General features: G+C 40.2%; 1 protein-coding gene across 1 annotated transcript; it reads left to right on the top strand.

Annotated features, from left to right (window-relative positions):
- The first annotated feature begins 581 nt into the window (after window positions 1-581).
- On the top strand, window positions 582-11,575 carry RNASE6 (ribonuclease A family member k6). Its single transcript, XM_065941058.1, has 3 exons — window positions 582-709; window positions 10,094-10,209; window positions 10,800-11,575. The coding sequence occupies exon 3, from the start codon at window positions 10,805-10,807 to the stop codon at window positions 11,267-11,269; it is 465 nt and encodes a 154-aa protein (XP_065797130.1). The 5' UTR covers window positions 582-709; window positions 10,094-10,209; window positions 10,800-10,804; the 3' UTR covers window positions 11,270-11,575.
- The last annotated feature ends 495 nt before the right edge of the window (window positions 11,576-12,070 follow it).

Genomic DNA, 12,070 nt, shown 5'->3' with positions numbered 1-12,070 from the left:
GTTTAAGGTGATGGCATCAGCCATTTTGGTGAGTTACTCAGCTTTCTGGGTGTCTGCTATGTATTATACATGTTATTAAACATTTGTTTGTTCTCCTGTCAGTATCTCATATAATATAATTATTGCACCAGTTAAGCTACAAGGGGAAAAGGAAACAAATTTTCCTCTCAGCAACACCTTCCTGGAATTCGGGCCTCAGTGAGTGGCCAGTGAATCTAGATTGGTCATCATGTCCCAAATAGCTCCTCAGCTTTGCAGTTGTTTTTGTGTACTTGGAAATGAGCAGAAGCCTGGGAGATAAAGAACTTTACCAACCAAACTCATAAGAGATTAGTATTAAACAGTAGTTCTATAAGCAGATAGGATAGGGGGTCCCCAGGAAAAGAGAACCAGGAAGGGCTTTCTTAATATAAGAGAAGCCATTTTAGCCATAGGCATTTCATGGTCTAAACTTGGTCACAAGATCTTAAGGGAAGTAAGGGATGCAGGAACAAAGGGAAAGCAATCAAGAAGTAATTGTTCAGCAATAAAACAGTGTCTCAGTTCCTCTTCAAAGGACATACATAACAATCTGATAAAGTCTTTTGAGTTCCAGATGCAGGACAGAAAGATGCTGTTGACCCTCCTGACTTCAGTCGACTAAAGCTTGGACTCTGTCAACATTTCCCCAGTTCTACACCAAATCTCTGCTCAAGCCTCTTCATGATATGCAAGTACCCTTAGTTTAAAACTTCCCCAATTTTGCTGTTTGTGGAGACTGCTTTGGGAAAAATCTCTGGTGTGCTCCTAACTTGTGTGTATGCTAAGTTGCTTCAGTTGTATCCAACTCTTTGCGACCCTAAGGACTGTAGCCCACCAGGTTCCTTGCTGCAAGTAATAAATCTTTCCTGCTCCTGATCTTTGCCTTGGTTGTGTCTTTTGGCTTGACATTCATGTTAGGTAATTAGAATAGGAAACAGGAGTCCGGAATGGCGGTGGCTAAAAGACAAGGAAAGGAAAAGTCCATGAAAATAGAACAAAGGAAGGTCCGAGGACGGGAGTGAGGACCTCAGGTAGAACAAACAGCATCTTGGCTAGCCCAATTTACATAGGGCAGGCCCAGGAGGAGGAAAAAACATATAAAAAGAGGAGCCAAAGGGCCAGGACTCTCTCTTCGCATCTTTTGGGTCGGCATGCCCTCATGCCTCAAGGATGTCTTTTCCTTTTATTTTCTAAGTAAAACTGAGCTGTAACACAGAGCAGTAACCCTGATCTGTCTGAGAGCTATAACATGGCCTGTCCAAGGGCTGAGAGCTGTAACACAGTCTATTTGAGAGCTGAGAGCTATAATACGGTCTGTCTAAGAGCTGTGACACGCTGAGGGCTTTAACGTCCATCGCTTCAAACTTTTGTTGTGACAAGACAGAACCGAGGAGATTACACTCCCCTGACATCCACCAAGAGGCAAATTCAGTTTTCTGGGGGTAACAGATCTTCATCAATGATCAATTTACATATGGGGAACACAAGTTGTTTTTCTTACTTGATAAATACTGCTTTAAAATGTACTGGTGCATTCTGGTTTCCTAGAGTCATATTTTAGGATTGTCTTTTCAGCTCTCCTACAATAAGTTTTTCACAAATACCTCACTTTCAAAATTCTTTAAAATTTGTTTTTATTAAAATGTTAAATGATGATGGTTCAAAACAGTATAGGAGGAAAATGAATTTAAAAGAAATTATTAATAGTTGTAAAAGATTAGTAAACAGTACAGGAGGGCATGGCAATCCACTCCAGTATTTTGCCTGGAGAATCCCATGGACAGAGGAACCTGGCAGGCATTGGTCCATGGGATTGCACAGAGTTGGACACGACTAAAGCGACTTAGAGTGCACACACACACACACACACACACACACACACACACACACAATCTCTATTAAATAGAACTGGAAGACCAGAAGAGGGAGCTCTCACACCCTGTGACCTAGCAGGGTTAGTCAGGACTTTCCTGGCAAGGATTCAGCCAATGAAAAGCCACGGACTCTTTGTTTATTATAGCCCTCCAACTTCCTTTTTTTTCTCTATTAAAGCATTCTCTTTCCCTTGCTGTGCAGGGACTTATTTCTGGACTGCTTTTCCTTCGTTTCTCCATTTCCCCACTTCTCTAATTAGTAACTGTCTGCTTCTGCTCTTTGGAAAGTGGGAAGTTCTGCTAACAAGAAACAGAAAGACTTCTGTACCCAGAGGATTCTGCAAGGTCTTGCTCAGTTTCAAGCACACAGTCTTCATAATCTGACCTGTGCCCACATTTCTAGGCTCATCTGGATATCATAGGATATGATATCCACAGGATATCACTCACTTTACTTGTTCTCTTAGTAGTAGTCATATGTAGCCACTTACAGTTCCAGGAGTATGCCATACACATTCCAGTCACTGAAACTTTGCTCTCACTTCTTCCCACTTGGTGAAAATCTGCCTTATGTTTATGTCCCAGTTCAGTCCATGGCCACTGAGAAGCTGTTAGGCTCCAATTCATGATGATCCCTTCCTCTTAACTCATTTACATCATACATTTGGCATTTACCATATGCTGCTTTGTTTGGTTAAATTTTTTCTCATATTTTATTCATTCATTCATGTATTCATTTATTCAACAGCATTTATGGAATGCCTACTGTGTGATAAATGCTGTGCTAAACAATTATGGTAGAAGGTGAAAAAGCCAGCTTCCATGCAGTCAAGTTCTCTAGAACTGCTTCTTATAACCTGGGGACTTCAAGAAGTCCATGAACCATGTTCCCAAGTCCAAGGTCTATCTGCTTGCTGCACAATAGGCCAATGAATCAGAGATGAGGTGTTGAGGCAAGGAATATGACTTTATTCAGAAAGCAAGCTGGACAAGAAGATGGCCAACTAATGTCTCAAAATAATAATCTTGTTGGGGGGATATCTGGTTCTTTTATAGAACAGAGAGGTGTGGAGAAGGTAAGGAAGTAGAGTAAAAAGGTCATAAGTCTCTCAAATGTTTCTGGGAATGGCCAGCTTCAGTGTTAATTTCTTCTTTTCTGCCAGTCACAGGTGGATAGGGTTGGATTGTCTCTCTGAATAGTCAAGCAGAAGAGCAGACCATTAAGTATGACTATAATAACAAAAGCAGCAAAAATCAAAGGTTAAAATCGAAGAAGCAGATCCAACATGGAGCAAAAATTGGCTCTTCCTAATAACAAAGCCACTGAAATTGTATGAATGCTTCTTGGTTTGTCTCCATTTGGGGACAGCAAATCAATGGCTTTCATCAAATTCTCAGAGAAGTTTACAGTCATTGGTATAGTGGCTGTGATATAATTACCACACATGTGCACATAACTATCAAAAAATTCTATTAATCTAGTCAAAACTCATTTTACAAACCAGGGTTGGTGGTCCCAAAGGAATTTATGTTAGAGATACTTTAACTGGAAAAATTCCAGATTTTGTCTGTCACATGGGATAGCCCATATTTTAGGAGTCAGCATTTTCTAGGACAAAGATATTATTCAGTGGTCTTGTTCAAAAATAGATATTTTCACAAGATATTACACACATCATAATTATAATAACTCCATAAACACTCTTATACAAAGTTTATTTCTGATCCAACATAACACTCTAGTTCACATCCATACTGCTGATGGCGAGGTGTGAGATGGGAAAAGGGAAAGATGCATTGCTGTGACATCTTCACCCTTTGTTCTGCATTCTGAGAAAATTTCTATCCCATCTTGCTTTCATTAACTTTTTGCATTTTATAGTCCTCAAACCCTCCCCTCAAATATTGAAGAATCCTAGCAATAAAATATCTTATAACACTCATCAAAAATCCTAAATTTCCATTTGAGAAATGGGAGGCAGGTATTCTTGTTTCCCCCCACATAACCTTACAAGTAGCTGTAAATCCAAAGCTAGAAGTCAACTTGCTTCACATAGAAATTCTAACTCAATTAGAAGGAATGAGGGAAAGCTATTAAGTAAATGTGTGGTTAGTAAAAGCCACCCTGCTTTGAAGACCTGGAGCAAAGAGCAGAAGAACAAGACAGCAAATCTGATGTTTTCTAACTGAACTTACACTTCAATTATACTTTGGTATAATTAAAATATAATTTAACAATGAAAATAGAATCCAATGAGTGCTTATAGGATCTGAACAATTAGGACTGGAAGATTTCTGTGCCTGGAGAGAGGAAAGTTCAGAGGAGAGGATATTTGAGCAGAGACTAGAAAGATGGGTAAGCAACCAAGCAGACTAGGTTGGAAAGGATGTTTCAGGAAAAAGAAATAACACCTGTAAATCTATGAAGTGTGAATAATTTTTTTAAAAGTTAGAATTGTGGCTATCAAGAAAGTCTAAATAATAAATTCATGTCATTGAATAAGCTCATAAATAAACCCAATTTAATAAACTCATCAACAATAAGGAAGTCAGTAACATCCAAAAAACAGTTCAAATGTGACTTTAGTTTACAGAAATGTATGTTCTTTGCTGGATAAAATTCATTTGCATCACCATGAACAGGAATGATGCACTGTTATCATTTTATAAAAGCTTATGTCTATTCTGCAAATCAAAGGTATACACCTTCACAGTGTCTGTTCATCCACAGTGAGTCTGCTAGACAAATCCTGGTACTAAATGAAAAGACTCCCAGTAATCTCTTTTTGCCCATTTTCAAGTCTTGGACAATTTTCCCTTCTGTTATTGTTGTTATTTAGTTGCTAAGTTGTGTCCAACTCTTTGAGACACCATGGACTGCAGGATGTCAGTCAGGCTTCCCTGTCCTTCAATATCTCCCAAGTTTGCCCAACTTCATGTCCACTGAGTTGGTGATGCCATCCAACCATCTCATCTTCTGTCATCCCCTTCTCCTCCTGCCCTCAATCTTTCCCAGCAATAGGGTCTTTTCTAATGAGTCAGCTCTTTGTATCTGGTGGCCAAAGTATTGGAGGTGCAGCATCATCATCAGTCCTTCCAATGAATACTCAGGGTTAATTTCCTTTAGAACTGACTGGTTTGATCTTCTTGGTGTCCAAGGGACTCTCAAGAGTCTTCTCCAGCACCACAACTCAAAAGCATCCATTCTTTGGTGCTCAGCCTTTGTTATGGTCCAACTTTCACATCCATATTATGACTATTGGAAAAACCATAGCTTTGACTATATGGCCCTTTGTGGGCAAAGTGATATTTCTGCTTTTTAATATATCAAGTTTGCCATAGCTTTCCTTCCAAGGAGCAAGCATCTTGTTTAGAAAATGTATAGAGATTGTTATGACTGATGTGAAGAGGATGAAAGTAGTCACAAGAAATAGTCTGATACAGCAATAGGCCAAAGAAAAAACTGTATCACATGCTCAAATCGACCAATGAGTTAAGAGTTGAAGGCTGTCTCAAGTGTCAGGAATTCAATTCCACAGAAACAATAAAACTAAACCTCACAAAGGAACTTGGAACTCATCACCTAGCATCAGCCTCTGACTCATTGTTCTGGCCATCACTGGCTGGATGCCTGACACAGACATACATCAACAACCATGAAAGAAGGAACATTCTAAGAGGGGTGAATATGGCTGATAATTGTTATAATAAGTAACTAGTAGATTGAAGATACTGATCTGTTATTTCAGGACAGGGCTTTGGGACTGTTATTCTTGCAGTCAACAATCAAATAAAGGTCTAGAGAATAGAATATACAAAATGACAGGCCATAGACCTAATCCCTTCTTGGTGAGGCATGGGTATGGAGAAAACATAGATAATAGAGACCCTATCAGATGCCCTGAACTTGCTTTAGAATTTTAGGGCCCAGACAATGACCAGGGTCCATTTCCTGCACAGGTAGCATCTGATGGGACTCAAGACATGTTACTACTGAATTTGGCACCCTGGCATATTGAGGGCTTCCCAGGTGTGCAGTGGTAAAGAATATGCCTGCCAATGAAGGAGACGTAGGAGACACAGTTTCTATTCCCAGGTGAGGAAGATCCCCTGGAGGAGGAAAAGGCACCCACTCTAATATTCTTGCCTGGAAAATTCCATGGACATAGGAGCCTGGTGGACTACAGTTCATAGGGTCACAAAGAGTCAGACATGACTGAGCGTGCACACATTAGCTTATGGAATGTTTTAAGCTGAAAGAATTTGAGAGATGGAAGATTGTGCAGGAAGGATTTTCTGACCTTCTGAAGCAGATCATGAGATCTTCATGTGAGAGGAGCCCTCTCTATGTCTAAGGGGAAAAGAGCATCTTTATCTCTGATCTAGATGAATAGGTCTTGTAAGTTTCTCCTCTCATACTACACTTAGCTTGTACCTTTGTTCTTTCACATCTGTCCATGTTTTCCCACTTTTTGTCAAACCTAGCGTAAAAATACTCAGGTTTAATCACTTCTTAGGGTCTCCATTTCCTTACAAGTGTTCCTATGTTCCTTATACTAAATAAATTTGTATGCTTTTATCTTATTAATCTGTCTTTTGTTACAGGGACCCCAGCTGAGAATTTAGAAGTGTAGAAGGAAAAGTATCCCCTACACTTCAAAGATTTGGGATAATTTAAGAGAATTAAGAGAGGTATATTCTCCCATTCTTGTCTTCCCCCATCTGTCTTGCACCTTACTTATTATAGCAAGACAAGAATTCATCTGTCTGAATTAGGACAAAGTGGAAACATTATCTCAGGAGTCAAGCACAGGCCCAGTCTTAAAACTTGGCCACTGGGTGAAAATCAATGTCAGTCAAGAAAAATGGTTCTCTACTAAGAATCACTGTGGAGTTAATCAAACATAGATATGCAAAGACCTCAGTCCCCCAAATTCAGATTCAGTAGGCCTAGGATCTTGGCATTATAAAAATTTTTATAGGCAATTCTGATGTGAGGTCAGGGTTAGGGGACCCCTATCTAGGGACATGGATAACTTGGTATTGTTTTTCTCTGTAGTAGACTTGGAATACAATCAAGTTGTGGAACTTCAAGGAGAAGGGAGACTATTCTAATACATAGGCTATAGAAAAAGATGCTTGAGTGCTCGGCAAACAGACATCTTAAAACATTTTTTTAAATTAATGGGCTTGTTGGTTCAGAGCAATTTTATTTTATTTTTTAAAGATATTTATTTTTTTAAGATATTATTTATTTATCTAGGCTGTACTGGGTATTCATCTCAGTGTGTGAGCTTCCCTAGTTACGTTAGGCAGGCTTCTCCTATTGTCTGGCGCTCAGGCTTATTTGTCTCACAGCATGTGGGATCTTAGTTCCAGGACCAGAGATCCAACTCTTGACCTCTGCATTGGAAAACAGATTCACCACCACTGGACCATCAGGGGGAGTCCCCAGGACAAAATTTTAGATTCACATAAAAATTGAGTAGAAAGTACAAGGAGTTCCCATATGCCTCTTTTCCTTTTCCCTTCTCCTAACCACACAGTTCAAAAATTTCCTATTATTAACATTTTATTTTACTGTAGTGCTTATGTTACAATTGATAAATCAGTATTAATACAGTAATACTGGGACTTCCTTGATGACCCAGTGATTAAGAATCCACCTTTCCATGCAGGGGACACAGGTTCAATCCCTGGTCCGGGAACTGAGATCCCACATACCACAGAGCAACTGAGCCTACATCTGAGCCCGTGCACTCTGGAATCTGGGCGCAGCAACTACTGAGCTCACACGTGACAACTAGAAAGTCCATATGCCAAAACCAAATAGCCCACATGATGCAACTAAGACCAGATGCAGCGAATAAAATTATTTTTTTTAAAGTACATTATTATTGACCAAAGTCCACAACTTACACTAGAATTTGTTCTTGCTGTACACATTTTTACAAGTGCATAATGTCATTGTATGGGAAGAAAGTTTTCCTTAGCACTCTTAGGTTCCTTGGCTGGGTCTGAAAATTCAACAGACAAAGATCAATAGAAGAAAAGCATACAAATGTTATTAAATGTTCATATGCACGTGGGAGCATTCACAAGAAAATGAAAATCCAAATAAGTGGACACAGCAGGAAGCTTTTATACCCTTTAGACAAAGAAGCAATACCTTTGTAAAGAACTGACAAGACAAAGGGGTTTGGTCTCTGGATAATATACCAGAGACCAGACATAGTATACCCCTTCATCATACTATCTCTGGATAGTAAATGGTGAAGAAATAACTAAAAAGATAGTTTTTGAGATTCATTTGCAGATTCCACTGGTGTCCTCACTGGGATGATGACAGTCTCTCTCCAGTAAAAGGAAAATTTATTTTCTGCCTTTGGACAGAAAGGGAGAAGCTCATTTTGCACTTCATGATTCTTAATTGCCTTCAATGCAAAATAATTTTGACGTCAAAGAGCCATATTTTGGGATGACATGTTCTGGTTTCTTTTGGCATGAACATGAAACATCTCTCCATTTATTTATATCCTCTTTTGAGTTATGTCATCAAAGTTTTATAGTTCTCATATTAATCTTATACATATTTTATTATATTTACACCTAAGTGTTTCATTTTTCTTTGGTGTTAATGGAAATGTTAGTGTCTTTATTTCAAATCAAAATTGTTCTTTGCTGGTATATAAGAAAGCAACCAATTTTTGTATATTAACCTTGTGTCCTATAGCTTTGCTATAAACAGACTAAATTTTACCCTGAAGATTATTGCAGTCATTAAAAGTATTGGGCAAGAGTGTTTCACTGTTACATTTATGCTCAAGAAATGTTAATCTGGAAGTAATGTGTAGAATGGATTGGAAGCAAAAGAGACTAAAGGCAGAGAGTCCATGTAGGAAACTTGTGTGAGTCCTCTATGAGACAATAGGTTCTGAATAAGGATATTGCAGCCCCAGTGAAAAAATAGGAAAAGGTTTAACAGGCAAATACCCTAAATGTGCCCTGCTTCATGTGTATGGGTCTCTTACAATTTCCTCTTTGGGATGCCCTTACCATCTTCTTCACCTAACTTCTAATTAATCCTCAAAGCTCAGAGCAGGTGTTGTGCCTTCCAATAATACCTCCTTTCTACTGTCTCCTGGAGAAGGCAATGGCACCCCACTCTAGTACTCTTGCCTGGAAAATCCCATGGAGAGAGGAGCCTAGTAGGCTGCAGTCCATGGGGTCACTAAGAGTCAGACACAACTGAGCGACTTCACTTTCACTTTTCATTTTCATGCATCGGAGAAGGAAATGGCAGCCCACTCCAGTGTTCTTGCCTGGAGAATCTCAGGGATGGGGGAGCCTGGTGGGCTGCTGTCTATGGGGTCACATAGAGTCGGACACGACTGAAGCGACTTAGCAGCAGCAGCAGCTACTGTCTCCAGACAGTTACCTTGATCACAGCTGTAAGTGCTACTTTTATTTATTAATACATTATGTATCAGTCTATTTACGTATATCTATCAAGAGTCCTGGGTGTTCATTGGAAGGACTGATGCCGAGGCTGAAATTCCAATACTTTGGCCACCTCATGTGAAGAGTTGACTCACTGGAAAAGACCCTGATGCTGGGAGGGATTGGGGGCAGGAGGAGAAGGGGACGACAGAGGATGAGATGGCTGGATGGCATCACTGACTCAATGGACATGAGTTTGAGTAAACACCGGGAGTTGGTGATGGACAGGGAGGCCTGGCGTACTGTGATTCATGGGGTCACAAAGAGTCAGACAAGACTGAGCACTGAACTGAACTGACTGATCATGAGCTCATGAATCAGAGTAGCCCAGTAGCTGGCCTAAAAAACATACACATAAATGAATAATTCATTCAAGTCTATTGTTGAAATTCACATACCAAGTATGTGACAGTTATTACATCAGATTTTCATGTATATTTTCTCCTAAGGAACTGAAATCATAAAACTTGCAAAAAAAATGAAGCTTGAAGTAAGGAAGGAAATACCATTTCATATCAGGAAGTGATCAGTTCCTCAAAACTGTGTTTTAAGTCTCATTGGTTCTAAAATAAGCTTAGTCTCCCTATGTCTACAGTGTAATTGATACTATTTTAAATAACAGGTTTGAAAATCTAAGTGTTTCATCCATACTGTCCATAAGAAATTCATCTTCCAAGCTATAGGTTTCTCTTTCTTAGGGTTCAGAACCCTTCCCCACGCAGGCAGACCTAGCATGCCTGGGATGAAAACAACAGACAAAAGCTTCTGGTCCTGGGACTAACTACTGCTGCTGGAGCCACATCGTGGAGACGTGGTAAGCCCCACAGCTGGGGAGAGAGTGGGCAGTGAAGATAACTGGGAGATCCAGGTCAAATAGAAGGAGGGTAAATGTTTCAGGAAGGAAGAGACAAGATTTCTTTTTCTTTGTAAAAATATTTATTTATTTGGTTGCGTTGGGTCTTAGTTGCGGCATGCAGGATCTTTGATCTTCACTGTGGCATGCAGGATCTTTAGTTGTGGCATGTGGGATCTAGTTTCCAGACCAAGGATTGAACCTGGGCCCCCTGCACTGGGAGCTCAGAGTCTTAGCTACTGGACCACCAGGGATCCTGGGAAGAGACAAGGTTTCTGACATGGGCAGCATCACACACACGAGTGCAGGTCAAAGAGAAGAACAAGATCTACCAACCAGAGGGAAGGTTGTCTTACCTCAAACTCCTCCTCACTGGGCTTTAGTTTCTTCAAAACTATGAGACTCAAGTGAGAAAGAAGATGGTTTAAAAAAAAAAAAAAAAAAGAGTTATGAAATCTTAAAAAGCAGAATAAAAATCTTAATGGTTACGAGCAATAATTTCTCTCTTGTTGCTTTTACTGCTACGATCTATTTTCTCTCTCGTTGCACAGAAAAGATGGGGCCACATCTTCTGGGACGTTCTTCTGTCCTCTTATTGCTGCTGGGAATGTGGTGGGCAGTGCGTCCTCTTGATGCGGTGCCAAAAAATCTCACCAAGGCTCGCTGGTTTGAAATTCAGCATATACAGCCAGGGCTTCTCCCATGCAACAAGGCAATGAGTGGCGTCAATAACTACACGCAGCACTGTAAGCCTGAAAACACCTTTCTGCACAACTCCTTCCAGGATGTGATTGCTGTTTGTGACTTGCCCAACATCATCTGTAAGAACGGCCAGCACAACTGTCACCAGAGTCCAAAGCCTGTCAACCTGACTCAGTGCAATTTCATTGCGGGAAGGTATCCTGACTGCCGCTACCATGACGCCGCCCAATATAAGTTCTTCGTTGTCGCCTGTGACCCCCCTCAGAAGACCGACCCCCCTTACCATTTGGTTCCTGTACACTTAGATAAGATTGTTTAAAGGTCACTTTGCTTCTCGCTTAGCACAAATTCTCTTATGATCTCCTCTGATTTTCTTGTCTTTTATTGATTTTCCTGCTTCCCATAGAAGGAAAAAGGAGAGTATTGGAAAAACTAGAGTGATGAGGATACCAGACCAGAGTTGAACAAAAAAAAGTCAGATTCTTTTCTGCTTTGGAGCTCTGTGTTTTGAAGGAAGGTAGTAGGTAAAAGGGTAAAGGTGGGTCCAGACTTCCATATTTTTAACCTTAGGAATTTGGCCAATGTTTGCTGTATTGTGTTCAGAGCAATAAAACCATTTTTGGTTGCATTATAGTGAGTGTGTGTATAAGTATGTTTGAGATCCCTTTCATGTCGTTGTCAGCCTGGAGCTATCTAGGCCTGCATTTGCCAATATTCTTAGAACTATTTTGGCCCTAGGCAAACTTTGAGGTTATTTAGTAACCTGGGGCCTCCGCCAGGTTTCTGGGATTAAAGAGCAAGAAAATTCTCCATCCCTTCAAACTCTGCTCATAGCTTTACATATTTCCCTTGAAATAATTGTCTGTGTTTGTTGGAGGTGGCACTGATCCAGAGTGCTAATGGCATTTCATACATAGGTTCTAACACTGGTAACTGAGGCATCCTAGATCTTAACTATTTGTTTCTATATTTAATCAGATAATGTTTTAAATATCAATAGTTGAAGGGGCCTTCCCTGGTGGTACAGAGGATACGGGTTCAATCCCTGGTTCATTAGAAGATTCACACTCTGAAGAGCAACTCACCCCATGCACAAGTGCTGAAGCCCCTGTGCCTAGAG

This window comes from Muntiacus reevesi, chromosome 7 (assembly GCF_963930625.1).
Source record: "Muntiacus reevesi chromosome 7, mMunRee1.1, whole genome shotgun sequence".
Lineage (NCBI taxonomy): Eukaryota > Metazoa > Chordata > Mammalia > Artiodactyla > Cervidae > Muntiacus > Muntiacus reevesi.
This window is presented reverse-complemented; position numbering and strand designations above follow the sequence as displayed.